Below are 27,899 nucleotides of genomic sequence, written 5' to 3' on the forward strand. Positions count from 1 at the left end.
TTGAAAGGCAGCCACTGTTTAAAATCACTAACAATGAAAGTTTGTGGGAAAAATAAAATAAAACCTTGGATTATAAATACGAATTTATACATCCATATTGTTTGTGAATAAATTAGACATAATAATTGAGAAACTGAGTTTTTTCTTCAGACTATACCATCAAAATCAATGATTGTTGTATCCCAAATTGTCCCACTGTTCATATGTCATCCATCAATATTTTTTTGTCAGGTGACAGATAATAGAAATCCAGAAGAAGATACAGGAGGAGGTAGAGCAAGAGAGGCTGGAGGAGATGGAGGAGGTAGAGGAGGAGATGAAGGAGGAGATACAGGAGGAGGTAGAGGAGGAGAGACTGGAGGAGGTAGAGGAGGAGAGGCTAGAGGCTCACAGGTGAGGTTGAAAGAATAAAGATATGTTAGTCATGAGATTGAGTATTGTGACAAATGTTAGAGTGATGATAATCTTATTTTTATATCTTACTATAGCTTATTATAGCTTATTTTTACTCAAAAATTAGGTATAATTTTATGTAAATGAGGCCTATTGACCATACCCCCCCGTACTCAAACCAGTTGTGCCCCCCCCACCTCTGAAATCAAAATTTCGTCCATGCCATGTAGGCAGGCGACCCGGGTTCAAAACCGGCCCGTGGCACTACTTCCTGTATATCTCTCCCTGCTCTCTTCCCTGTTTCCAACTCTATCCACTGTCCTATCTAATAAAGGCCAAAAATAAATCTTAAAAAAAAAAAACACTCAAGAAGTTTTCTGAGAGGTATCAAGGAGAACTGGAGCAATGGTGTGGCACAGAAAAGACTGATATGCCGCCAATTATAGTAGTAAGATGTATCAGTGCTTTCAGTTATGTTACTAGGAAAGACTTTGAGGAATGACAAAGTAAAGAGATGAATATTGAAAATACAAACATTTAAAAAAAAATAAGTGACTTTGCAGATGCCTGATCAAAACAAAATAAATTAAAGTGGCTTGTTCATTGTACTTTGTGAATCCACAGACACTTTACTTGCAGTTTTATTGCAACTAAAAGACTGGTTTAAAAACTCTCTGTTTATGAAATATAAAACTATGTGAGTGTAATGTTAATGGTTGTATGAGGGCCGTGGCTGGCCCCAGAAGATTTTCAACTTTCAAATTAGGCCGCAGCATGCTGAATTTTGGGAAAGGCTGTTGTAAGAGTTTCGGCTGTGCTCCTATGGTTGACTCAAAAGAAGTCATATGAAAAACAAATATAAAAGGCAGCAAAGGTCAAACATGCTCTAGTAGTTTCTCATAATTTTCTTTTCACAGAAACTAAAAAAAAATCTCAAAAATGTAAAAAGTTCTGAAGCAGTCGTTTTGTTTACCTTATCAGTCTTGCTTTTTGTTTGTTGATATTGTCCAGGAGGGATATCAATTGTGTTAGCTTTCACCAGAGGAGGGAATCTTTTCTGCAGAGTCACAGAGACAAAAAGTTGGAAATACAAAAAAACTTTAGACAGTAGCAAAAGCAAGGACAAAGTACAATCTAATTTTATACCCATTAGTCCAACACAGAAAAGCTCACTATGAATGAAATATTTATTATAAATCAAACCAGAGAGACATTCACATGGAATAAATTTTACCTCAGGTGTCTTCTTAGCAGAAGGAGGGATGGGTGCCTGGACTCCTGATGCTTTAGTTGGAGCAACAAGGTCTCCAGAGAGTACATCCAGTGCTGACACATCCTCTACTTTACTCTGTTAAAGAGAGACATCAGCTTTCAGCCTGGTCATAAAGGGAATTACTTTTCTGTAGATACCCACAGAGTTTCAGTGCCAAGTGTTTTATGTGTATCAAAAATTCCAACTAACTGTGAAAAGTGACATTTTTCAACCAAGATTTGAGACATAATGATTAGTAAGACAGTGAACCTGAACAGCAGGGGCTACTGCAGGGGTCTCAAAAGAGCCGCTCAAAATATCCAGAGCCTCACTTGTATCCATGGTGGGCTGCAGGAGGAGAAATGAGAGGGAATGACCTGCCAATATCATGCTGTGTCTTTCATCTGTAACATTTTACCATTAGTAAAAACTAAAATTAAAAAAAGGAGAATAGAACATCTAAGTTCTTTTTCTCCATCTCACCTCAGGTTTTGGTGCAGGCAGTTTTTCAAGCTCCTCTTTGTTAAACCTGTACTCTGGAGGAAGTGTGTCCTCCCTCTCTCCAACAAATACACCCTTCTCCTTCTTGTGTTTGTCCTCCTGTTGAAGAACAAAAGCAGGAAATAAGCAAAAATGCCATGCCAATGATATGCCAACAACATGAGGGTTTCTGCAATATCAGCAGTGGAAAAGGCCGTAAGCGTTTGTGCTCTTACTGAGACAATGTCCTCCGGTCTGACTTCAGGTTCTTCTGGTTTTGGTTCGTCAACTGGTAGCGTGTCTCCGAGAGCACCGAGGGCATCCAGATTCATCGAGGCACCCTGCGAGGAGGACAGGAGAATTGAAAAAAGATGTCTTGCTGGGCAAACATAAGACAGGTAAATAAAAGCAGAAGAAACAAAATCTCCACCTGATCAGTCTTGGCACCCTTTCCAGCAGCAGTTTTCTTTGCTGTTGCTTTCTGTTCCATGGGTGGTAAGGCAGAGGACTCAACTTTCTGCACAAAACAGAGGTCTCTGATCAGGATCTGCACTTCATCTAATCGCTAATAGCTCAAATTGGAATTATTATTGTCATGGTGGAACCCGGAGCCATCATCTATGATTCAATGTTTACTTCAAAACTGTATCAGTTTACAGACCTGAGGTTGGTTGTAGGAGATTTAAATGTTAAAACGTATCTAGACCGCCTTATTTTCAGTGCTTTCCACTGCGGTTACACTTATAAACTTACAGTTAAATAATACTGCAAATAAACTTGGTGGGACTGGTTTAGTAATAACAATAATAATTATATATTTCATTTTCAGGACACTCAAGGTCACCATACAACCACAGCAATGATAAAATCAACTCAATAACAGTAAAGCCAAGCTATATACAAATAAAGGCAACAATATGTAGTGCAGTAAAAGGCAGAAAAAGGGAATATTACCATGACTAGGTAATTCTAAAAGGTTTGGTTTTCAAGAGGGATTTAAAGGTATGGAAAAAGTCAGTGTAAAGGATGGTTCTGAGGCAGAGTTCCAGAAACAAGGGGCAGTAGGTTGAATGCTTCACTAACCATAGTGTTAAAGCAAGGAGGAGTAAGAGTTGGGGAAGGTGTGTAGGTATAAATGCGATCATATGAGGTTATGGAGAGACTGGATTCAAGAGTTAGTGAAATGGGGATCATGTGAGTGCAGTGATTGAAATATAAAGACACCTGTGTCTGGAAGGTCCGGTCACTAGTTAGTCAGTATTCCTTGCTACCATTACACCATAAGACAAAAGAACACTCCAAGCAACTCAGAGCAAACATTATTGAAAAGTTCAAGTCAAGGAATGAAAAAAAAGACTTCAAGGGCACTGAACGTCCCCCAGAGTTCGGTTAAATCCATCATCAAAAATCTGAAGGAATATGACACAAGTATAAATCTGCCTAGATCAAGCCGTCCTCACAGACTGAGTGAGCGTGCAAGAAGAAGACCAGTGAGAGAGGTCACATAAACACCTATGACTACTCTGAAGGAAGTACAATATTTAGCAGCTGAGATGGGAGAGACGCTGCATACAACAGCTGGTGGTCAGGTTCTTCACCAGTCAAAGCTTTATGGGAGAGAGGAAAAGAGAAAGCCACTGTTGAAAACTCATTATAAATCTTGACTAGAATTCACCAAAACACATGTGGGAGACTCCATGGTCAAGTGTAAGAAAGTTATTTGGTCTGATGGGACCAAAATGGTGCTTTTTGGCCATTAGACAAGACACCAAACACTTCACATCAACACAAACACACCATCCACACTGTGAAACACGGTGGTGGCAGCATCATGCTGTTGGGATACTTCTCAGCAGCCAGCCCTGGAAGGCTTGTAAAGGGCGAGGTAAAAATAAATGGGTAAAAATATAGGAAAATCCTGGGGGACAATCCTATTCAGTCTGCAAGAGAACTATGGCTTGGGAGAATATTTATTTTCCAGCAAGTATACAGCGAAAGCTGCACAGAAATTGTTTAAAGACAACAAGGTGAATGTTCCATCCTCAGTCCAATAAAGAATTTGTGGCTGGACTTGAAAAGGGCCGTCACACCCAATCCCAGTTGAGCAGTTTTGCAAAGAAGAATGGAATAAAATTGCAGTATCCAGATGTGAAAGCCTGACTAAGACTTATCCACACAGACTCACATGAAGGGGTGAACATTTATGCAGTCACGTATTTTTCAATACATATTTTCATTTAATTTTTGTAGAAATCTGTTTCACTTTGCCATTATAGTTTTTTTGTATTTTGTTTTTGTAAAAAAAAAAGCCAAATCATATTGACCATAATAGATTTATAAAATCAATCAAAGGGTAAAATATCCAAAGGAGTAAATACTTTTTACAGGCACTATAGCACCAATAGTCACATTGCTGAGTTAAAGTGGTTCACGTCTGTACTGTAACTACATGAGCTATCATAGAAGCAGCTATGCTCAGACAAGCCTTAGTATCGTGGTTTCTGTGGAAGGACAGTCTTAATCTAAAGATGGAGTTAGTTTAAAGTGCAAATTTATTCGACATATTTTGAAGATGTGATGTGACCTATTTTATCATCAGAAACTTTGTGATAAAAAACAAAATCTCATTTGTTAACATAATTTGTTCTTGTATTTTTACTTCATGTTAGATAAACTGTACCTTTGCAGTAGAAGCAGAAAGTCCTTCCTCCAGAGAGAAATCATCTTTCACTTGCCCCATCTTGGCTTTTTTGTCAGCAGCCACAGCGGGGGCTTTCTGCAACCACCAACAAAGACAAAAGTTTAAAAGATGACACTAAAAGACATCTCTACTTCTATTTACTATTCTCTCTCTTACAGTCTGATGACGTACCTGGGCCGGAGGAGCCTTGACTGCAGAAGCTGCTGAGGAGTCCAGAAAGTCTCCAGACAAAATATCCAGAGCTTCACCAGTACCCATGGTGGGCTACAGAGGAAGACAGGGAGGTCAACAACAATATCATGCAGTTAGGGTTAAGATCACATTTAAACACTATTTTTAAAAGCCAGATTTAATTTCACCTCAGGTTTGGGAGCAGGCAGTTTTTCAAGCTCCTCCTTATTGAACCTGTACTCCGGAGGAATCGTATCCTCCCTCTCTCCAACTAATTCACCCTTTTCCTTCTTGCGTTTGTCCTCCTATAGGAGGAGCGATTGTTTGTTAGTAATTTTTCCAGGGGTGAAGGAGATTAAAAGCTCTACACCGAAAAAAACAGTAGGACTAATTTTGCTCTCACCAGGGCCATGTCCTCTGGTTTGACTTCTGGGAGTGCTGGTTTGGGTGCATCGGTTGGCAGTATTTTTCTGAGAGCATTGAGTGCATCCAGATTCATCTGGGCAGTCTGAGAAGAAGAGAGGAAAGGGTATTGGTCTAGTAATCGTGTAGTGTTATACCATGTTTGTCTTTCTGGTAATTGTGTTGTAAATACAAAGAAGAAAGAGTGGGACTAGTGAATCTCACATCAGGCTTGGTGTCAAGTCCACAGGATGTTGGCTGTGGTGTTTCCATTTTGGCTTTTTTTTCAGCAGGACGAGGCATCGCAGTGGAAGCTGTGTTCTATAAACAGAGACAGAGACAGTGTTTCTCACAGTAAAAATCCAACCGACAAAAAGAGGAGACAAATCTGACACCAGAGAAGACAATTTAACCTCCTTCAGGTGGACATCATTGTTATTAAAGAATTAAATAAAGTTTTTACTTTACCTTAATGGGAGCAGGTGCAAAGTTAGCTGGGCCAGCAGAGGCAGCAGTGACGGTTTCAACTGGGACTTTTTTCTTCATAATCCACAAAGAAAACACAAAAATGAGACATTTCATATAAATTATTTCATATTCAACTTCATACAAGACTAAATGGTTGATCTACTCTGTCTTTAACAGAATGAGGGCAAACAGAGGCAGAGAGGATGGACTCGCAGCTGAGTGCTACACGCTCAAAGACTCTGACCTCTTGCTTCTTGGGTGCAGCTGGACCAGACGAGGACATAAAACCCTCAGAAAGAGAGTCCAGGGCTTCGTCTGTGCTCAGAGGTTTCTGGAAGGAGAAACAGAGCAGTTCGTCATCACCAGCACAACATCAAGGCACAATGACACCTAAAATATCATCTCTTACTAATGCTCATTTGCAGAAACATGATCCTCCACTAGAGGGCATGTCCTCCCAAGACAAAAGGAAACAAAATGGCAAAATAATGCAAACCAGACTTCATGAACCAACAGTGGAGGAAAAGCACCGACACTCCCTTCAACATACCATGAAGACAAAAAAATACAAATAAACTCATAAAAATACACATTTCCTCATATAAAACTCTAAGAAAATGCAAAATGATGGTAAAACTCACACCAGAGGCAAACTGTCAGGGTTGAAAGTGATCGAGAGACACAGAACAAGAGCTTCTTGCAAGACAAGATGACAAAGTGGGAGTCGACTATGATGCAGATGTGGGTGTGTTGAGGTTGAGTAAACAGCAACCTTCATATGGGTGGATATCAAAGAGTGTAACAAATGCTTCTGTTTGTCTGTGTGGACGCATGTACAAACTTACGTGAGCGTTTGGGTTTGGTCCGACAAGAACTGACTAGCGCAAAAAGAAAAGGAAGGTGGACGCTGGGCTGTTTGCTGTGACAACACCCACCAGTGTAATGCAACATTCCCCACTCTAGAGGAACCACCACATCATACAGTGGAAACACTACTTCCTGAATGGGTGTGTAATCTGTGCTTATGCATAGAAAATGCTTACAGAGATATTTTAGTAGTTTTTGACCTTAGTATGAAAATACGCATAGTGATTTTACTTACTGGAACATCCTTGGGTTTCCAATCTGCAGGAGCTGGAGGCTGAGAAGTATTAGGGGAAAAAACAAACAGATTAAATTAAGATTTAATTTGTTTGTAGACTGGAGGAAAAAAATCAACATGAATTTATTCAGGAAGTCAACAAATTGCATCTTAAAGGCTCAATTCACCCAAATTACAAGTCATTCCCTGTTTTCATAAATATGTTCAAGTTGTGAATTATCCATCTAATATGTTTATAACAACCTTAAACTCATGTGAGTTTTAATCTAGTTATGAAACAAACTTAAAATCTGATGCCTCTTTATGACTGACAAACGCAAACCAGATCATCACAACTGATGTTTTTGAAAAAGTTATTAGTGATTCCTTAAAACTGGGTCAGACTGGGTCATTTCATTTAATTCATTCATCTATGTAGCAAAGTACGTTTTAGCTACATTTGCCAAAGCAAAAGACTAACTTGGCTATTGATAATGGAGCTACATAGCTAACATAGCTAGAGCTGAGCTTACAAAGCAGCTATGTAAGGTAAATAGAAATGTAAACTACATAGCTACGTTATCTTTAGATAGGTTAGAAAAAGCTTGCATTGCTAAAGCTGACGTAGCTACATTGGCTTGTAGTAGTGCTAATTATGTAGCTAGCATAGCTTTGTTAGCTTTAGCTGTAACTATTGACATGTACAAATCAAGATCAAATGACTGCTTTTGTCTCATTTTGTACTGATTATAGTTAATAAGACCCATTTTTTTAGTCTCAGTAGTGTAACTTTACCAGCATCAAAACTATCTAGACAGCATGCAACATGTATTTACCAGGTTTAATGAAACATAAGTCAGCAGATCAGGATGTAAAGAAATATTTTGAAGGGCCATGACACATCACTGTCTCTCCTCTCTGCTCTGTGTCTGTTACATTAACGTTGGGTTTTATTGAGATGATACAAGGACTTGATAAAAGGGACTAATTAAAATGCATTTACCAGTGGGTGAAAAAAACAATTACGAGGGGTATGGCTGTTTGAGAGCAGTGACACTTGCAGCGCCTCTTCAACAGAAACAAAACCTGCATATACATACAGGTCAAGTTGTGGATGTGTTGTGTTGTGTAAGTTCCTTAGAGCGTAATCACTGTGAAACAATCAGAAAATACCATTCTGTGTGACTGCCTTCCCTCTGCTGCTGTCTCTCTATATGATTTTGCGATCAATGAGATTTTGGTCAGATGAAAGCTCATCAACCAACTAATTAAATAACTGATTGGGGGGTGTCAGCCCTATGTTTTTGTATCCGAGTGCACGTACTCCAGGCTACCCTTGAATAAGTCACTACCACAGTTCCTGGTCAAAAACGTCAGGCTACACCACTGAAATGAGTATTAGTAAAAACAAAGTGTTCATTTTGAGACAAGTCAGTGTGACACCAACAAGCACCAGGAAAGCAAAGCTGCTCTGTGAATCAGAAAAGCTGATGAGGAAGTGCATGTGAGTAGAACTGACCATATCTTCAAGTCTGTACCCTGGAGGCAGCGTGTCTTCTCTTTCTCCACACTTCTCACTCTTCTCTGAGGTGACTTCATGCTGCGGCACATGCAAAACTAACAGTTACTCAAAGCTGCTCCATGCTGCAGCTTGAAGCAATCATCACTAGCTTAGTTTACACACAAATGTTATCCCTGTGGCTATGCTTTACCTCTTTGACCTCTGGCCCTGTGTAAACTGGCTTCTCGGGGACGACAGGATCAGCTGATGGTAGACTGCTGGCGAGTGCATCAAATGGATCCACTGCAGATGCCTGCACATGCAACCGTAATCAACACAGAAGAGCAAGCAACGTGCTAACTAAAGCTAATCCATACTGCAACATGCATTTACCTCTTTGGCTCCTGCAGCTACCTTTGGTAGACCCTCCACCTGCACCTGCAATACAGACACAAAATCAATCTAAAACATAGAGCACATGGACATCACAAGCTTGATTGTGACTCAGTGTAAACTGACCAACACACTAAGTTAAACAGGTGTTTTCATCATGATGGAATAACTCCCAAAATAATTAAAATGTGAAGAGCCCTGTCAGGACTCTGCTGATGTATTCAGCCAGAACACCATAAAAATACCAAATGCTTATCCATCCAAATGTTGCAGACAAGCAAATACAAACATGACAGCCTCCATCTATGCATGTTTTAAGTTGTCTGCCTGAGTTTGTGCCAGTTTAGCATCTTCCTTCTTTCCCTGCATAGAAACATTTCCACCTGCAGTCATGGCTCCTCTTGCTGCAGGCTTGGGCATTTTAGCAGGATCAACTTTTGGTAAAAATCAGCTGTGAGAGTTGTGTTGACACTTGCACTCTAAAATGTGATTGCTTTAAATCTATTATAGCCAAAGTTTGTCAGGTATGAGTTACGGGTGCAGTACATGCACAAAAATAAAGTTCAGACCCAATGAATGGCATAAAAGACCACAGTGGGACCAAATGTAGAAACTAAAAGCCAACCGCCTTGATGGCAGTCATGTGGTCAAAAGTGTCAGAAGATAGTGAGCAATGAAACAAGCACCAGTAAACAAACCAATAACTAGGGATGTTCCATTACCATTTTTTTCCTTCCAGATACAATTCCAATACCATGGTGCTGGGTATTGGCCAATACTGAGTACTCATCTGATACCAGTGTGAACTTTCTGGACTAACTGTGCAGAGTAGCAAATTATTTTGGACCTATATTTGACTCAACAAATAGAATCATAATGTACAGCATCTCTGTTACCCTAAAGTTTGCTGTTGATTATCAATTTTTACTTCTAAATATTAGAATAACAGTAATAAAGGGGCTGCATCACAGGCTCTCTCTAACTCTATATTATGCTCTATCTGGGCAGCATGACGTGATTATAGAACAGCCTGCAACTGGCTGACAGACCCTCACAAAGAGTACACAATACGGTGGTTATGATTCGCCTTAGAATTTGAGCTAGTGGTAATAAATGATCGTAATTCAATTAAAATAGACAAAAAAATAAGTTCATTGTCGCGCTTACTGGTGTGGATCTAATAATTAAAGTCCCCAAAAGTCACACGAGCTCCAGGCTCGGTGAAAATGCTACCGCAAGGGATTCAAAGGCAAACACAATGGCAAGCTTCAAGAGGAAAAACAAGTTAGAGGCAAGGATTTATGGTTCAAAAGTTATAACTTTTTATAAACTGTGTCACATCTTGTCAGCGTTGGTCTGGAATGCATTTTAATGATCACATTCAGAGGAAGACTGTCACACAGCCACCATTCTTTGTTGCTGCAGTGGGTGCATGACACGCTTTCCGGCAGCGAAGAAGAATTGATTTCCGGTTTATAGCGCTAACAGTTAGCATGGCTGAACAAACCAAAATATAAAGCTAAACCAAACAGTATTGGATCGGTGCATAAACCCCTGCACTTGCTGATACCAATACCAGCATTTTAAGCAGTATCGGACATATTCCCAAATCCCGATACTGGTATCCGAATTGAAACAACCCTACCAACAACCTCTAGAGACTCTGTCCCTTTTGTTTCCACTGGTTGACTCTGACTTCAGATGAGTTCGAAGTTACAGGTGTGCACTGTTTGCTATTATAAGTCCAAGAGTAGGCACGCAAAAGGCTTCAGTGAAGAGGAAAAGTCCTTTATACTTCCCAACAGGTCAGATCCAAAGCAGCAACGACAAGACCAAAGCACTGAGTTATTCCTAAAGAAACTTCCAAAACAAATTGTCCTTAGACAAAGAAAGAAACAAAAACCTGCATAAAATCTGCAAAACAGAGGAGATTGTCTAGGAGGGAGGAAAGAGAGCAATGACCAAAGAAAGCCCTTGAAAAATAACCTATGAAAAGGCTACCTTGGCCGTGTCTTTGGCTTTGGTCACAGCAGTAGATGCAGAGCCGGCAGCTGCTCCAGCAGCAGCAGCGGAGGACACTGAAGTTGTGGTTTTAACTTGGGACAGAGGTGCAGCCTACAGATATATTTTCAAAGGATTACTTATGAACACATGGATCAAAGATTTGCAGCATTTTATAACTACTAAACTTTACATAGTAGGTGTGGCTTTAATTTTACAAGTGTTAGTAAAAATGAGAAATTCTAAAGTGATCTCTGGTCAAATCTGCAAAAAATGATCAATCATTCTTGTCTCCTGAGACTACCTGTCCACTGATCAGTGTCTTTAGTTGAATGCTTGTGCTTCTTAGCCAATTCAAAAACAAACTTTGTACATTTTACAGTACTACTGACCTTCTCCAAGCTTTAAGAAATATTTTCTGCCTCTCAGGCAGCTTAGGAAATTTTACATTTGTATTAAAGCGCCATGAGCAGTTTAACCTTTTGTTGTATTTGTAGACCTCAATATAAGAGTCAGCTGCTAAGCATTATGTTCTCCAGCAAGGCCATTAGAAAATCTTAAGGACGTCAATAAAACAAAAACTAATTTCTGAAACAATACAATGCAATAAGCAGACATTAATGTTGTGGGGAATATCATGTGAATTTAGTATCATCTTAAAAAAAGCTAAAAGCAGCTGATGCACGATTTCTGAATATTGGAGTTTCCTAAAAAACCTCATGGTTCATTTCACATGAAACATTTTCTCATCAGGTGACTCTGGTCACAACACATTACAACCTCACTGCCACAAAGGCTCACTGAAACTGAAATACTCAAGCATGTGCAAGCTCTGCAATTTGTCGAAAACAAATCCAAATGTGTGTGAAGTGGTCAGCAGTATTGTAATAACACCATCATGACACCATTACCTGTGACATCTCTGAAGGACCGCCCCTCACCCCAGCTGATGTCATGTCCACAATAGTATCCTCAATGGACGACATGTTTATAACAGTAGCACCTGCTGGCGTAGTGTTAGTCTATAAACCAAGGAGCACGTGTTTAAAGGAAGTCATGAGAGTGTTAATCATGAAGTCAGCTCCAACACCCGCTGTGAGCATTCAACCCAAAAGCGTGACTATACCAGAGTTTATAACTGTGATGGAAACAAGTGTCAGCTTCAAATGAGGGAAAGGTCGAGATGTTAAAGTGGCTGAGCCACAGTGACACACACAAAGAGGTGGTGCAAGATAAACAATAAAACCAGTGAAGAAGAAGAGAAGAAGAAGCAATGTTTTATGTCCCATCACAGCCAGAAGCCCCTCCACTTTTATAAAATCACCCAGGCTCCGTCTACCTCAGTTCTGGCTTTAGGTGCCTCTTTTCCTGCTGTCCCAATGGAGGCACTTCCTCCTGCTGTGATGCCACTTCCTGCAGGTCTGCCTGATGCTGCCTGCGACCCAGGCCTTGTAGCCATGGCAGATCCTGATGAAGCCTTCTGCAATGCACCAGGTGTGACATGTTGACTATATTGTATCTCCTGGATGATCATATTACCTTTAGTTGTAGGAAATACAAAACTATTTCCTGTTTCTTAAGAAAACTGAAAATAACAAAGGGCAGGTGAAATAACCCTGTTGACATCACAGTCATCATTTTGACTTGGGCTTATGTTTATCACTGAAAGATTTAACTATAAAAACCTTTAACTGAGAAGATGGCATTGCTTACATCACTGGAAACACATAACACAAATCAAGGACTCTCAGGGTTTAGAGCATCAACGTATGTAGTCTTCCACACACTTTATTTATGATATTAGGTCTGATGGTCTCATCAAATGTGCACAAGTATTAATAACTTTGAGAAAAGTTCACTAGGCTTTTTAAACCAATCAAAACCCAGCTTTCTATTTGCAACATTAGCGACCAGAAGCTAAGTGAAATAAACAGTTTTGGTTGCCTAATAGCAAAGTTTTTGAGCTAAGCTAACAGTTATAAATGCAGTATAGACTGAAAGCAAAGCTAGAGCAACAATAAAGAAACTTAATGAGGCTGTTTTTATGTTTAAATCATAGCTGTACTGTAGGGCAGTACAATACATCACATGTTTTATCCTTATCCACTTATGAGCTCAAAAAATCCCCATAAATGCAACTTGAAAAGTCTGACTTTATTGCAATAAACTTTTAAACTTCACAAATATAAACAAGCTATGCCTGTAGCTAAGTTAGCTTTAGCAACATGAGCTTTGGCAAACATAGCGAAAGCTAACATAGCTACATAGATAACATCCCTAGCAACTTACAAAGCTGCTTTGTGAATTTAGCTTTAGCTACATTAGCTACCAAGCTACATAGCTATGTTATCAACAGCAAAATTAGTTTAGCGAAGTGAGCTTTAGCAAGCTTTAGCAAGAGCTAACTTGGCTAAGCAGATAACGCAGATACATCGCTTACGTAAGCTGCTTTTGTGAGCCTAGCTTTGACTCCAACGGAAGTTTTATCTGATTTTATTTCTAAATTTTTAAAGTGTATTTCTTGTGTTCTAAGATATAGGCCTACGGCGTCTCAGATGAATGGTCTGTAGCAAGACTGTTTGGGAGAAAAAGTTACAAATGACTGTAGCTAAAGCTAGAATGGATTCTTTAATACGCTAATAGTTAACCAAACTTGATATTATTATCACAGTATTGAAAACATAGTACATATATCGTGATACAAAAATGTCTTTTATATTCTACTGCAGCAATGTCAATTTTTTCATTATTTTAAGACTGTATTTTTCTCTATCTTTGAGTTGAAAAACAGCTACTGCTTGACCAGTCAACTGAGAAATGCAGTTAAACTAGTAATGCTAGTAAAGCCACCACAGCAGCCCTGAACTGACTGATATGTCTCTTGCAAGTCCAAAATTTTACAGAAGAGCAGCTTGAATCACATGACTTTAAGAAAAAAGACAAAAAAGTTCTTCAAATGTCTGTTAATATAATTCACAGTCTGTATAGTCTTAGTAGAGCGCCGCTGAAAAACGAGCAGCTGCAGCCCACTATAGCGATGTCAACAAAGAGGTATTAAAGGGGCAACAGGGTCAGCTGCTAACAAGAGTCACTTATAGCTGAAGATTAATGTCTCTGTAACACAAGCTTGGTCTATTCATAGGTCATATTAAAACATGTTATTCCCTCACATTACATTATAATTCATCACTATTTCAAATATTGTGCCACCTAGTTCAAATCTCCTGACAAAGCCTTCCCCTACAAGCCAGGCACCAAAATAGATGATGCCAAAGCCTGGTTGTTAAAGGAGAAGTTTAAACTCCTCAGACCTATGCTGTTGATTGTTTTACTGTAAAGACTGTCTTGATTTTAAAAGTAACACTGAAGACTTATCTTAAAGAGTTTCTGGAGAGAATCATTAAACTTTAAGTGCTTTTATTGTGGAGAATAAAGAGCCTTAAATCATGCAAAGCAGACATTCAGCCATAAAAATATAACTGGTTTCCATCTCAGTTCCTGATACGTTTAACTCACTTCCTTAAGTTATTTTTTTAAACAAACATTCAAAGTGCTAATACAAAATTGTATTTTACTCCAATCAGCATCACATCTAACTTAACATACATGCACAATCAGTTTGGTCCATTGTTTTGGAGCACCATTAAAGGATTAAAGTGCTTCCTAATGGTGAGAAACTGGGTGTTAACTCTCATGCCCTTGAATGGGAGGAAATGAGACTTGTTTTCTAGGTTACTACTACTCCTAAACTTATTTATTCCTACACTTTCATTAGAATTAAGGCTTCGCCGTCCTGGAACAGGACAAAAAATTCTACACATAGTCCAGATAGGTCAGAGGTCAAAATGAAAACAATCCACTGGGTGAACATGGGGAGTTGTTCTTTCTTTAGAGAGAGGCAGGGAGAGGCGAGGTTAGAGGACATAAAAGAGGAATGTTTGATACCTCAAACTGTGCCGGCTTCCCCGTGGAGACCTGAGCTGCCGGTTTGGGCGTGGCCTCACTGGGCTGAGACTAGAGAGAAACAGAGAGAGAGAGGGAGAAGTTATGAGTGAAAAATAAAACAAGAAACTGCCATTGTTTCAGGATTCACACAGAGGAACAGCTTTAAAGCGGATATTTTTAGACAGATTTCACACAGCTCTTAGCTCGAGGGAATAGAAATATGCTGAAACACTCATCACCAAATTTCTGACAGTAGTAAGAGGAAAAAGACTAAAAACAGTCATGGATAAAGACGTAGAACACCTTTGTTCTGATCAGTTGTATAAAACTGAAAAGCAGACAAACACATCAGTCAAAGTACAGTCAGAGGTGTTTGATTGAAGCGCTACATTCCAGGCTCAAGGGTGTGACTTGTTAGACAGCAGAGAGCAAAGAGACCGAGTATTATTGTTTTCTGTGGTCGCCTCAGCAACCTACAATGAACATAATCTGGTAATTTACTGTTAAGATGATGTCATACAGTGTAAATGGACTCCAAGATAATTCACATCAGTCTGTTAGAGTCCCAACACCGCCGACCTTTGACTCCAGTGTATCCATGCTCTCACACTTACAAATACATACACATGGCTGTGTTTTCAGAGCTGCACTGTACTTCCTAACACTGTCTGAGGTGAGATAATCCTGGTCTATATATCCTCTTGATGAGATTATACTTCTGCATAAACGCAGCAAACTGGAAAAAATGTTTATCACATTAATCCATATGTAGAGTGCACTTGTGTTCATGTATTGTCTTATGTAAAGACAAAATTTAAGAACAATAACTGAGAAATATAACAAGCTTCAGCACTTTTTAGTCTGTCTTTTAACTTTCCCACAATTAAAAAAAGGTCATTTGTGGTTCTTTAAACGAGTCACAGTTAAAGCCACCACCGGCCTCTACTTGTGCAACCAAAATTACAGTCAATACAACACAGTCCACCAGTCCTAAAAGCTGGGCATTAGGACCAGCTTGTCTCCCATAGTCTCCCTCCTAAAATGCCTTAAAATTAAGATATGATGGGGCACGCCAGTAGTTGAGTGGCTAAGGTGCGCACCATGTACACAGGTGACCCGGGTTCGAATCCGGCCCGTGGCACCATCTCCTGCATGTCTCTCCCCGCTCTCCTCCCTGTTTCCAACTCTATCCACTGTCCTCTCTCTCTAATAAAGACCCCAAAAAAATCAAAATATGATATACAAACTGATACAAAGTAAAATATAAAAGATTGGAGTGCATTAATCTGTCTGGCACAGAGATAGCTTTAAAGCTAGAAATAAATAAATAAAAACTGTACTGGAAAAAAATACAGCAGCCTGACCAAGTCTGGGCAGTTTTATTTCAATTCTTACTGGTTTACTTCTGAGTGTACTTTGTATTTTTTATCATGACACAGAGCCTGATTAAAAACAGCTTTTGTTTGCTTTTGCTCAGTCTCTTAAAATGAACTTTTTCTAAATGGATCAGATCAAACCAGGTTATCCAACAAGTCTGAGCAGTGCTAAATAAACTCCTTTTTGAAGGTAGCCGTGCAAACATCATGTTTAGCGTTCTCTGGGTGGAGCTGCAGGGCCCGGCCAAGTTCTTGCAGGTTGTGTGAAAGTAAAAAGCACAGACACTCCACCCTACAAAACCAGGTCAGAACATCTGCAGGTATTTTTACATCCGATCCATTGTGTTTCTTTGTATCATGATACAGTCACATCTTACCAAGCCAGTTGGTTAACATTACTCTGATTATTTTCTCCTAATAAGCACACTGAGATTTGACAAAATTCAGATTTCAGCACACAGGCTGCTGGAAGGTTTAATTCACAGAGTGGACAAAAGGTACAGATGTTTTAAATACAGTCTGCTCGTGTGCTGTTTAAAACCATTTCTGAAGTTGTTCTGTTGTCTACCATATTATCTTTACCTTGGGCAACTTTAAGCCTCTGAGTGAGTTAACCTGTAAAGCCAGCTGTGCATGATGTTTTACATAAATACTAGGCAGGCAGGTTGGAGTAAAACCAGGATGGATATCTGATTCAGACTCAGGCAACTGCATTTATCCCTAAAAGCAATTCAGTTTCACAGCCTGCCAACACAGAAAAACTGGCACTTTTAATTAAACTCATACGGAGTACAATTTAACACTAAAGCACCCTTTAGGATCACCTAAAGTCACAGGTGGGAACTCTAACTCAGTGGATAACTTCGCTCATGGTGCAAATGTGTCTCACATCAAAAATGACAACAATTCTCAAGAAATATTACCAAAAGAACTAACACTGGGGGATCAACAATGTCAAATGCCTCCAACACTAAAGAGCATTTCTTTCAGAATGGAGTTAAAAATACACTTTGGGAGTTAAAATAAACTCTAAATGTTTAACCCTAAGATTTCAATAATCTATTTTTTGCTGTTTGCATGATGTGTAGAGCTTAACATCTCTGCTGCAAAAAAGTGTTTTTAACTGGTATATTAAAAGAGAGAAAGAAAGAAATACAGCACCTTGTGCAATTTGAAAACTGCAGTAGAACATATTGCCATTAAATCTAAATTTCAATGAATTGTTCAGCCTTTTGGACAACCAGCCAGTAGATGCACAGGTCACTGATAAAAAAATAGAGGCACTACAATACTTGGAATGAATCGAAACTAAACCCATAAATACATGAATCCTAAAGGTTATTTAAGTGTGCAGGGACCATAAATCAATTACAGTTGTCATCATTCAACAGCCTGATCTGTGAATGACTGAAAGCAGTGAATGAAAACGCAGAGAGGAAAGGAGGAAGGATCAACTCAGAGAGTCAGAGCACATCATAAGTTACACCACATTTAGAAATGATTGCAGCCCTGTGCTGTTAGATTGCTTCACTCACTGGTGTTACATTCAACACAAATAAGGTCACAAATCAGCCCTGAGTTCAACATGTGAATCACATTAGGGGATCTCTCTGCCTTTGCTCCACTTAACTAGGAAACAATATAAACACTAAACTAAGAATTATGCTCCAAATTTCCATTACCTGATGGTTCCAAGCATTTTAAACACATATAATAATTTGATTTTTCCCCCATACATTTGTGTTGCGTGATCTTAGAGACAGCCCTTGTGTGACCAGCCTGAGTCACACCTATGTAACTAATATGTGGTTTAATCATTTTCTTGATATGCCAGATCTGCTAGGTGGTTGGATTATCCTAGCCAAAAAGATGTGCTCCATACAATGAAAAAACAAATTAGTGGATTAATTTTTCTTTTGTTAAAAAAAATAACCTGATCTATTATTTGTACACATTAAAATGGGAGCACATACCTTAGATATGACTAGCATTTTGAAACTATCAATATTTAATTGAAATAAAAGAAACAGTAACACATTAGCAAAGGCGAACAAACGCCATACTTTTCTTTGGTTAGTTTCTTTATTCTACTTTTCTCCAATTATTTTACCTCATTTAATTCAACTGTGAATTAACTGACAGTTGGCACAGTAAGCACAACCCATTTCTGAAAGAGAGTAAGGAGGAAGTAGCTCTGTGGGGAGGAAGTGACGTCACAAGCGGTCCACAGGGAAAGTCATGTTGCTTCTCTTACCACAATAAATATTGATTGTTGCTGAGTTACCAAAAAAAAGGCTTTACTGACAAAGAAAAGGACACAGATGATGGGTCGTTCTTTATGATGAGTCATATTTAACAGTGCAGAATCAACTAGTCTGTTTTTTTTTTTTTTTTTTTTTGTGAAATCATGAGACTAAGGTTGAAAATCAAGAAGTTTTAAACTCTCTATAAAAACGACCACAACTTAATATGTCTTTTAATTATTATACTGTAAACATGATCTGCAACAAAAAAGCTTGTGTGGTTTCTTCAAGGAATAGTGAGGAGCTTTAGAAACTTATACTTTTCTGTTCACCTTCCAGTACTGTGTTGGAGGACTGCTGATCAGTCAAAGCTAATATCTGATGAAATACCACAACAAAATTACATGAAGTTTGACTAAGCTCTACAAGAAAAGTTCAGCAAGTTTGGAACTATGAACAGCAACAATGTGAAAAGTGGGAAACAAAGAGCTAGGCCTATAATTAGGTCCATAATTAATTTCTTAACTGTATTATGCTCACAGACAACTATATGACCTTTAAGTATAACCCCAGTTTTCCCTTTTCTTCAGCCTTTATGCTAGGCTAAGATAACCTGCTGCTGAGTGTGTTGCATAAAACCATCCTCTCATAAAACTCTGTGCAAAAGGACAAAAACTGTCACTGTTCCTTTAAAAAAATGCCAGAAATTACTTTCTGTTATTTCATTACCAAAAAAGACCTGCCTAAAATGAGCTTACATTTATAATTAAAAAATCATTGGCCTTTAAATGCAGCATGTAAATTTCACTACCTGGGTCTCTCAATCAAAACAATAATAAATGATGAGAAGTAGAGACACACTGCTCAGCTCTGGCCTCTGCCTCCAGAAACTGTGCATTCACTGAACCACCATTTTTGTTTCATGGATGCATTTCACGTAATGAGGGAGAAAAGTTGTAAAAGCTGGCCCTCCTGATTTGCTCATAGTGTTAACTTTTATGTTAGCTTTTCTCCTTTATTATGCTGATATTCATGCAGGAAATAAAAATAATGGTACATGAATGCAGCTTTTGTTGAAAATCCTTCTCAGTTCAAAATAACTTGTTATGCCATGGTGGGACAGGGTTACAGGCGTCATTGGGTTGGGAGTTATAAGTTATTGGCGGGAGCTTGGGTGACATAATGCACAGCCAATGATGGAGAATAATCATGGTCCATCGTGAGTAAGCAGCACAAAACATAACTGAGATACAGCAGTAACAATTCACTCTTCCTTATGTAGCAGTTTTCATGTATCATCCAGCATTTCCACTGATGCAACCTCTGTCACGGCAGCTTTATCATGGTGGGAGCCGTAACAAGAAACGTCCCGTTACAGCTAAAGAAAATAATATTTATTTCAGGCTTTGAAAATATCTGAAAATATTTGAGGTAATGTTAGAACTAATATACAAATGAGTAGAATTTTGTTAATTAATGTGGACATTTCAGTGTAAAAATTCTGCATATTGTACTTTTAAAGTTGTATATATTATCTAAACAGGTATAAAAAAATATGTATATATCAGTAAGAAGTATTTTGTTTTAGTGTTGGATTTTTTGTCTATATGATGTAAAATATCTCACAAATACAAAAACAGCATTTTGGGGGAAGATAAATAATAACTCGACTCTAAACTTTCACTTACAGAGCACATAAAAAATCAAGAGCTCTTGGCAACAAAGTCTGAACTAAATCTGGAATCCCCCAGACCAGCTGAACTCAAAGAAAGCTGCCCGTAGGATTTGATGACTCATTGGCCTGAAAGTCATATGAGAGCAGTCCACAATCACAGTGTAAGACCAAAATCATGGGAGTGTAAGACCAGCAGATACAGCATTGCTGATCTAAATATGACACTGTTGTTTTAACCTTGAAATCCTTTCACAATTCTGATTATGCTTATATTATGGTTATAATCATGTATATAAATGAAAATGAGTTACCATTACTGATTGTGAGCTATACTTCAAAATATAGTGCCCAAATCATTTTACCATAGGGCCAGTTGTGGTGCATTTCCACATTTGGTACAGGTATAACTCAGCTTGACTTTTCCTGGTTTTGGTGCGAGGCACTTTGTTTCCCATTCCAGTATGAAATTTGCTTGTAGCTCTTCAACATAGGTGTTAACCATCTCAGCAAGGCAGTGTGAAACTGCTGATGTCCAAGACAACAACAACAACTGAGGACACTGAGGCGATAGAGTGCCTGGTTCTCAGTCTGCAGCTTTTGTCACAGCCAAGAGACAAGTCAAAGAAATTTGAAAGCAGTGAGACAAAATATTATTGAAAAGTACAAGAGAGTTTGAGAAGTCATGAAGCAGTACAAAGCTGACTTCTAGATGAGTATTGCTGCTTTGATAACCATAATTTTGTAGTTATATTAAGTAGAGGTAGTATAGTTATTCAAAATTCTCAAATCCTTTATAAAGGAACACTAAAATGAATCAAAGCAATATTATAAAGAAGGCACACATTTCGAAGGTGGTCAAAAATAGATTGGGCAAAATTGTCATGATTGCATTATTTTACTCATTTAATTCTGTGTAATATTATGACAAGGGCCAGACACCTGGCACTAGCAGGCCTGACCTGGCCTACAGGCAATCACTCCGACATCACTGCTTTAAAGCATTGTGATAACAAAACAACCTCTCCTTAAGGCTCAGTCTGACACCAAAACCATCAAAATAGCAACACAGGCAGGTTATGCAGCACCCAGTGAACCTCCCAGATACCTTTAAAACAAAAAACCAAGTTACTTAATTTCTAAATGCCTAATTAGAAGAAACTGTATGGGTGAAAGGAGGAGAGCCAATTAGCTTGTTTGAAAGATGACTAAATCAGATCACAAAAAATATCAAAATCCACAAAAATCTCGCTCATACATGCGAAGGCTTTATAGGCCTGAAAGCAAGTTTGTGTTATTGTTGTTTTCTAACTCAACCTTGAGCTTCATTTATATATCATCAAGCTAAACAAGAGTATTTTTACATAACCAGAGTGAACTCATTGCTCACCTGAAACCCACCCAAACACCCTGCAAGCTCTCAGTCTGCTGTCACTTCTGGCTGCATTCCTACATTCCTCATGCCTCATGGAAACACACTCTGCATCCACAGACACACTTAAAACAAACTCAGGCTGCTTTTAGCAAGTGCAACAGAAACTGTGAGCATGCTGTCATCCACAGTGTTCCAGTCCAGGTGACTCCAGGTAGGATAAAATCATGGATGGTGGCACTAACACACATTCATGCAAAACAAGCTAGCTTCAAAAGGCAAAGTCTGGCACACTGCCTGCAGGTTAGCTTCTTCTCTGTAACATTTTTGATGAGATTTGTTTTTTCTAGAAAAGCTAGAACCTGAAACTTGCCCCACGAGCATGTTTTCATTAGTTTACCATTTCAAGCTAACATGAGATGTGTAAGTGAATTGTAAGTGAAGTGAAGTGTGATGTAAAGATATTTATATCTTTAAATTCCAAAGCTAGTGCTGATTCTAACCGACCTGAATCCATATCAAAACATACAATTTTATTACTAAATTTGTGAGCCCAGGTTTTAAGCTAGCCACATACTCGATTAATGTGGCTGTAGTCTACTTAAAATTAATGTTATGACCTTCTTTATATAGGCCCAAAGTTTTGGTGTATGAAAAGCTTACATGTTAACGAGTGATAGCTTGTTTGGCTAGTGTCAATGCAGCAATATAATTATATAGACTGGGTTTAAATGATAATAATACAACATGTTGATGATAATGGTAATGAAAGGTTATCATACAATTCTTGTGAAATAAAGGTTATCATTTTGTTTGTAAATGCCCCAAGTTTTATATTTGAAAAGCCGGAATACTTATTGAGTTTAACTGGGAAGCTAGCTGCTTACGCTTACACGTAGTAGCATAGCGTGTATATACTGTTAGCATGCTAGCCCGCTAGCTAGCGTTAGCATCTGCTAACTAGCTAACATGCTACTAGCAACACCAGCAGATTTTAATCAAGAAAAAGGCCTTCAAGGCAAATTAAGTTAATTTTCTTTATGAGAATAATGTTAACCTAATATACAAGTTACTTGAATACTAAAGTGAATGAAAATAGCCAATTTTGATTATAAATGCTGAACTTCTACTTATAACTTGTTATAAAAGAAGCAAAAGAATAAAACAGAGGCAGTTAAACCTTCATCCATTCTAAAGTAAAACTGCAGTATGTAAATTGAGTTGATACTAGCCCACTGTAATCAAGGGCTCTGCACTACATTTAAGTGTATTGTATTACGGTATACTAAAAGAGTATTTGTAATTTGAGAAACACTGTAAATTAGAATGCTAGCTTATTTGTTAGTTGGTAAATGCTAATCAAAGCAAGGTTATGATTTTGTAAGCATAGAGCCTTAACTATTGTTTACTAGAAAAGCTAGTGTCCTAGCCATTTGAATTCACGTATATACTAGCTATATACAAGTGGGCTAGGACTAAATAGAAATGACATAGCTCCAAGCTGTTGTGTTAGTTAGTATTTCTGATTATTATTCTGATTATTCTGAGTGTGAGTTTTTTTAACATGGATTTTTTAAATCCCTAATTACCTCCGCCAAGGAGGTTATGTGATTGGGTGGGTTTGTTAGTTAGTTAGTTAGTTTGTTTGTTAGCAACATAACTCAAAAAGTTATGGACAGATTTTCATGAAATCTTTAGGAAATGTCAGAAATGGCATAAGGAAGAACTGATTCGATTTTGGAAGTGATCCGGATCACCATCTGGATCCAGTAATGTTTTTAAAGGATTCTTCACTATTGGGAGATAGGGCTAATGGCAGAGGTCTGGGCTGTTACCACTTTATACCAGGAGATGAAGGACATGAGTAACTTATTCAAAGTTTTGGAGTTCGAGGTCGAGGAGACGAGTCAGAGCATAACAGAGAGAAAGACAGCGAATTGTAGCAAGAATACTCACAATGCTGGGAGGAATAGATGAATATTCACCCTCTGCCATGACTTCCAGACATAGCGAAGCCAATGCTTTGCCTTGCTGTGTCTCCACCCAACCGGGGTGGAGGGAGTAATCAGTGAATTAGATTTTGGGAGTGATCCGGATTGCTGTCTGGATCCAGTAATGTTTTTAAAGGAGTCTTCACTATTGGGAGATAGGGCTAATGCCGGGGGTCTGCGCTCTCTGAGTGCTTTTCTAGTTTTATATGGGTTTTACAAAAACTCAAACCACATAGGAGAACACAGGTTTGCACTTATTAGCTGAAGAATTTGGTTTGGTTATAGGGTTATAGGATGCAAGACAGGATTCATACAGGATTTTTCTCATGTGGCCAACAATGATAAGTGACAAATTAACAGGAACACCTTAATATTCTATCATAGGCCCTGCAGCAAAAGCTAGGCATCTCATTGTCGACTGTGACAACTGATATCTTCATTCACATTTAAACTGTGATTTGCAGCCTCATACTAAAATGTTCCTGTTATTTTATCTACCCCATACAGTGCAAACAACAAAGTCTGTAAATGCTTGAAATGTCATACAGCTGTACCTTATAGAAATTTTGTCGGGGTAAGGGAAGACGCCGATAGTTGCCATGTATCTGTTTCACAAGGAATGATATGGAGGTTGTTAAACAGTAGTTCAGAAAGACTGGAACAATGCAGTCATACTGTATATTGAAACACAAACACTGTTTATATTGAATATAGGTGCTAAAAACATATGCACATAAAGCACAACATATATTCTTGACAACACAACACATCATAATACAACAGGGTGCAGACCCACGATGACGTAGGTGACTTCTTTAAAACTTTACACTTTCTGACCAAGTTTCAACCCAACATAGTTTTCATGACAGTGGTAATCAATCTGTTGTCCAAACAGCTTCAATCTTTGTTAATAAAAATACAATAGACCAAACAGGCATGTGTGAAAATCTGTATGACAATGTGGCAAGATCCTACTGGCAAGAAAACCACAGTTTGACGTATTTCCTGCTGTAAATTACACCCAAACACACACAGCTGTATGCACACTGGATTGCCATATTAAGGCTAGTGTGTACATGAGGACAACACTGACTGAATGGACGCTGCCAGCAGTGTCATGGTCATTCTGGGAGAGCCAGGGCACACAGCCAGGTGAAACATGAGTGAGAGAGGTCAAAATAGACACAAGATTTCAGAGCATGGACAACACCAGCTTGCTGACAGATGACACCATTGCTCATTTCAATCTGGTACCTCATCTTGGGAGACACTTTTTGTGCTCGAGGTCTGAATCCATCGTTGGCCTGTTTAGGAAAATGCATGTTCACATTAAAAATCAGACCAGCTTTTCTGCATGGCGCTGAGCTCATGGTGCCACCCAGAAATAAAGTAACAATGTGGTACATCATGGCCTTACCGGACAATATCAGCATTTGAAGCTGTGTAGCTTGCGTCTGTAATGAAAACTGATGACTAATGCTGGGCCACGCCTGGCAAACCACAGACACGCACCTCTGAATATGGCTGGAAACTGCTCCTAGCAAGCTGCTGCTAACTTCAAAATAGAACTCGCAATATCCAGATAGTTAAGTTGTGATACTGTGGATCGCTTCACAGATGAGTAGAGGAAATGACAAAGGTGACAGTCAGGGTTACAAAGCAAGAATGTGGAGGAGAAGTGTGACAGTAGCAAGGAAGCTAATTTGTGTCAGAAGTTACAGTGCAGAGCTGCATGAGGATGAGTGTTGCTGTAGGGGAGACTTGGATAGCACAGAGACAGCTGGGTAAACCAAGGGAAAACCACTACTGTAAAAAGGCTTTTTATTCTCTTGTGGGACACTAAAATGCAAAGCAAAGTAAACCAGGAGGAGCAAACAAACAAGGCCCTTTAAGAGCACTTCACTTGGTCATATGATCAGATCAATTCCGCTCAGGTTTGATTTGTTTTCTCTGATGGTTTTCTATGCAAAAATACACTTTATTGCAGAAAATGTGAGAAATCAAGCAGAGGCATTGATCTAGTTCAGTATTTGATTGCAGCATTCACATTGGCATGTCTTTTAATGGTAAAAAATGTTGTTTAAAGCCATTTTGTGAGTCAATGTAAGCCTCTGGTGGCATATTAATAGAACATCAGAGCTGTATCCCTTAGTCTTCATGCACAGTTGGTTGTTTACTGAGTATTTTGATCCCTTTGTGTTGCTACCTTGCCTACAAAAGGCTTAATGGTTCAAAAATACGATGATAGCAATCTTTAATCTTCTGCCAACGTTCCTCAAACTCTGCGCAGCAAAAGGAAGTTAACTTTTCACGACAGTCTGCTGTTTTACCAAACAAACTCAACATGCAGAGGTGCTGCTAGGTGACATCGCAAGAAGCCATCAGAGTGGTTCAACAGGTGTCACTCAAACAGGAAGCCTTTCTATACCCACGTAAAGTTACTAAAGAGTGAACACAAAGGGGAAATTCTACCCAGATACATACCATAGGTGTTATAGAGAGTGAGTATCCTCTATATATTCAGCTGTTTTCCACAAAAATGCTCTCCTGAGGCAGCTTCACCTTAGATTCCCGCTGTTAAAGCACTTTAATCCACACTGTATGTTAAAAACACACAGGCAGAAACACACATGTAAACACACACACCCAAGCTTGGTGCTCCGCCTATTTTTAAGGCAGCACGACAAGCCTGTGCTACTCAGAGCTCCACCTCCTCAACCACAAGGCAGCAAAGCCGGCTAAGTCAGATTGGACAGTCTAAGCCGCGCCCACTGCTCGATCCCTGCCAGGAAAAAAATAAATAAAGTCAGCTCAGGGCAAACTTTAGATTGGGTCAGGGCAGGCTTTGAGAAGAGGGATGTTGCAGTTTGATAACAGACATGATGGCCTTCATCAACATCACTGCAGGAAGGCTTTTAGAGTGGAGGCAGAGCTGAAGGATGGAGCAGGGCTGGATTTGAAGCAGAAGTGTTGTTTGGCACAGTCAGGGCGTGTCTGATAGACTCACTGCTCAGGAATCCAGGCTGCAGAGCTGCTCAAGCAACACAGTCAGAGAGTCTGTGTGTGGTTAAAGAAAAGAAGTGAGGGAGGAGGGATCACATCACATGGAGTACAAACCGCACCCAAAGACAGTCAGGGCAGAGGAGAAGAAAAACTGTGAATTTAGGAAAGAAACAGCTGGAGGAAGGAGACTGAATCTGATCAGAAACACAAGTTCAGACATGTTTTCTCCTTTTAAGTAGACTCTGAACAAAGGAGCAGACAGGAAACACAGCAGCTGGACTCCATCCAGAAAGTTGTGTAAGAATCAGCAAAAACATGGTGGTGTAATTCACCCCCTCTGAGCTCACGAACCTAGCAGTCACAGCGTTCATTAGTTTTTAGTTTAATACCATCCAAAGAGATTTTAAAACACATCTCAGATAAAGCAGCAGACATCACATAACTTGTCAAACATGTTGGAGGTGGAGGACTTTGAGAGCACAGCAGAGGAGAGCACCTCCCTGTGTCTAAAATTAGTCATAGCACTTGAATGAAATCAATGGAGGACTGTGTGAGTGTGCGTCTGGACATGTGGAGACTCATTGTGTCTCTGTGTGTTGTTTTAAGTGAATGGACAAACAGGCTGGCGACTGCTGTTTATGCAGCACTTTGTTTTGTCTCTGAACTTTAAAAATGGACAAATACAAAGAAACACGGGACTAAAAAAAAGCTTGAGACCATCTACACATTTGAAGTTTCTAAGCCCCATGAGAATTTTATACCTGGTTATGAAATGGACTGACCTAAATGTGAATGCTTCATTTTTGAAGCAAAACAAACAATACTTGAGAATACTCATAGATTCTGTATAGTTATTTTCATTTTCTTAGATCAGCCTTTCTCAACAGGGGTGCCGTGGCGTCCTTGAGTGCCTACTGGCATTCTCAGGGGTGCCCTCTAAATGCTTTATTTGTAACCAAGAATTATTACTTACATGCAGATCATAAGCTATCTGCATTAATAATCAAAATTGTCTCTGAAATCACATCAATATAGGGGTCATGCATTTTTGTTAGTTCATCAGGTGTTCATGGAGTGAGGAAGTCATCAAAGTGTGTTTTTAAGGTCCACACATTTCGCCCAAGGCATTTAAATAGTTTAAGGAGAGTGCTTTAGAGATATATCTTATAGTCCTTGTATGACATAAAATCTTTAGCAATCATAGAGAGGTAAAATGTTCATTTTTATTATTTGACAAGGGTGACTTACAATTTTTAAATTGTAAAGGGTGCTTTGACAGAAGTAGGTTGAGAAACACTACCCTAGATCATTGGTTCCCAACCTGGGGTCTGGGACCCCCTATGGGGGGCACCAAAGATCTCAGGAGGGCATGAGGCTTTGTCTGTTCTGAGGCTGCCAAAATTAGATTTACACAAATGGACTAAACCATGGTAAAACAGTTATGAGGAAGTTTA

General features: G+C 39.0%; 1 protein-coding gene across 29 annotated transcripts in view; it reads right to left on the reverse strand.

The window, feature by feature from the left end:
- cast (calpastatin) overlaps nucleotides 1–27,899 on the reverse strand; it is a 59,702-nt gene that overhangs the window by 12,941 nt on the left and 18,862 nt on the right. For 4 of the 29 annotated variants that reach the window (XM_041783824.1, XM_041783821.1, XM_041783813.1 and 1 more), the window contains exons 2-23: nucleotides 23,997–24,047; nucleotides 14,789–14,857; nucleotides 12,183–12,323; nucleotides 11,755–11,865; nucleotides 10,844–10,957; nucleotides 8,843–8,887; nucleotides 8,661–8,762; nucleotides 8,468–8,548; nucleotides 6,970–7,008; nucleotides 6,112–6,198; nucleotides 5,868–5,939; nucleotides 5,625–5,720; nucleotides 5,401–5,505; nucleotides 5,186–5,302; nucleotides 4,998–5,090; nucleotides 4,806–4,901; nucleotides 2,556–2,642; nucleotides 2,362–2,466; nucleotides 2,129–2,245; nucleotides 1,916–1,993; nucleotides 1,628–1,741; nucleotides 1,367–1,450 (exon numbers count right to left, since the gene is read on the reverse strand). In XM_041783824.1, coding sequence (XP_041639758.1) covers nucleotides 1,367–1,450; nucleotides 1,628–1,741; nucleotides 1,916–1,993; nucleotides 2,129–2,245; nucleotides 2,362–2,466; nucleotides 2,556–2,642; nucleotides 4,806–4,901; nucleotides 4,998–5,090; nucleotides 5,186–5,302; nucleotides 5,401–5,505; nucleotides 5,625–5,720; nucleotides 5,868–5,939; nucleotides 6,112–6,198; nucleotides 6,970–7,008; nucleotides 8,468–8,548; nucleotides 8,661–8,762; nucleotides 8,843–8,887; nucleotides 10,844–10,957; nucleotides 11,755–11,865; nucleotides 12,183–12,323; nucleotides 14,789–14,857; nucleotides 23,997–24,047 — 2,004 coding nt within the window. Of the gene's footprint in view, nucleotides 1–1,366; nucleotides 1,451–1,627; nucleotides 1,742–1,915; nucleotides 1,994–2,128; nucleotides 2,246–2,361; nucleotides 2,467–2,555; nucleotides 2,643–4,805; nucleotides 4,902–4,997; nucleotides 5,091–5,185; nucleotides 5,303–5,400; nucleotides 5,506–5,624; nucleotides 5,721–5,867; nucleotides 5,940–6,111; nucleotides 6,199–6,969; nucleotides 7,009–8,467; nucleotides 8,549–8,660; nucleotides 8,763–8,842; nucleotides 8,888–10,843; nucleotides 10,958–11,754; nucleotides 11,866–12,182; nucleotides 12,324–14,788; nucleotides 14,858–23,996; nucleotides 24,048–25,926; nucleotides 26,096–27,899 lie in introns of those variants that run through there. The other 25 variants (XM_041783815.1, XM_041783812.1, XM_041783819.1 and 22 more) reach the window with 18 other exon arrangements.

This window comes from Cheilinus undulatus, linkage group 3, assembly GCF_018320785.1.
Source record: "Cheilinus undulatus linkage group 3, ASM1832078v1, whole genome shotgun sequence".
NCBI classification, from domain to species: domain Eukaryota; kingdom Metazoa; phylum Chordata; class Actinopteri; order Labriformes; family Labridae; genus Cheilinus; species Cheilinus undulatus.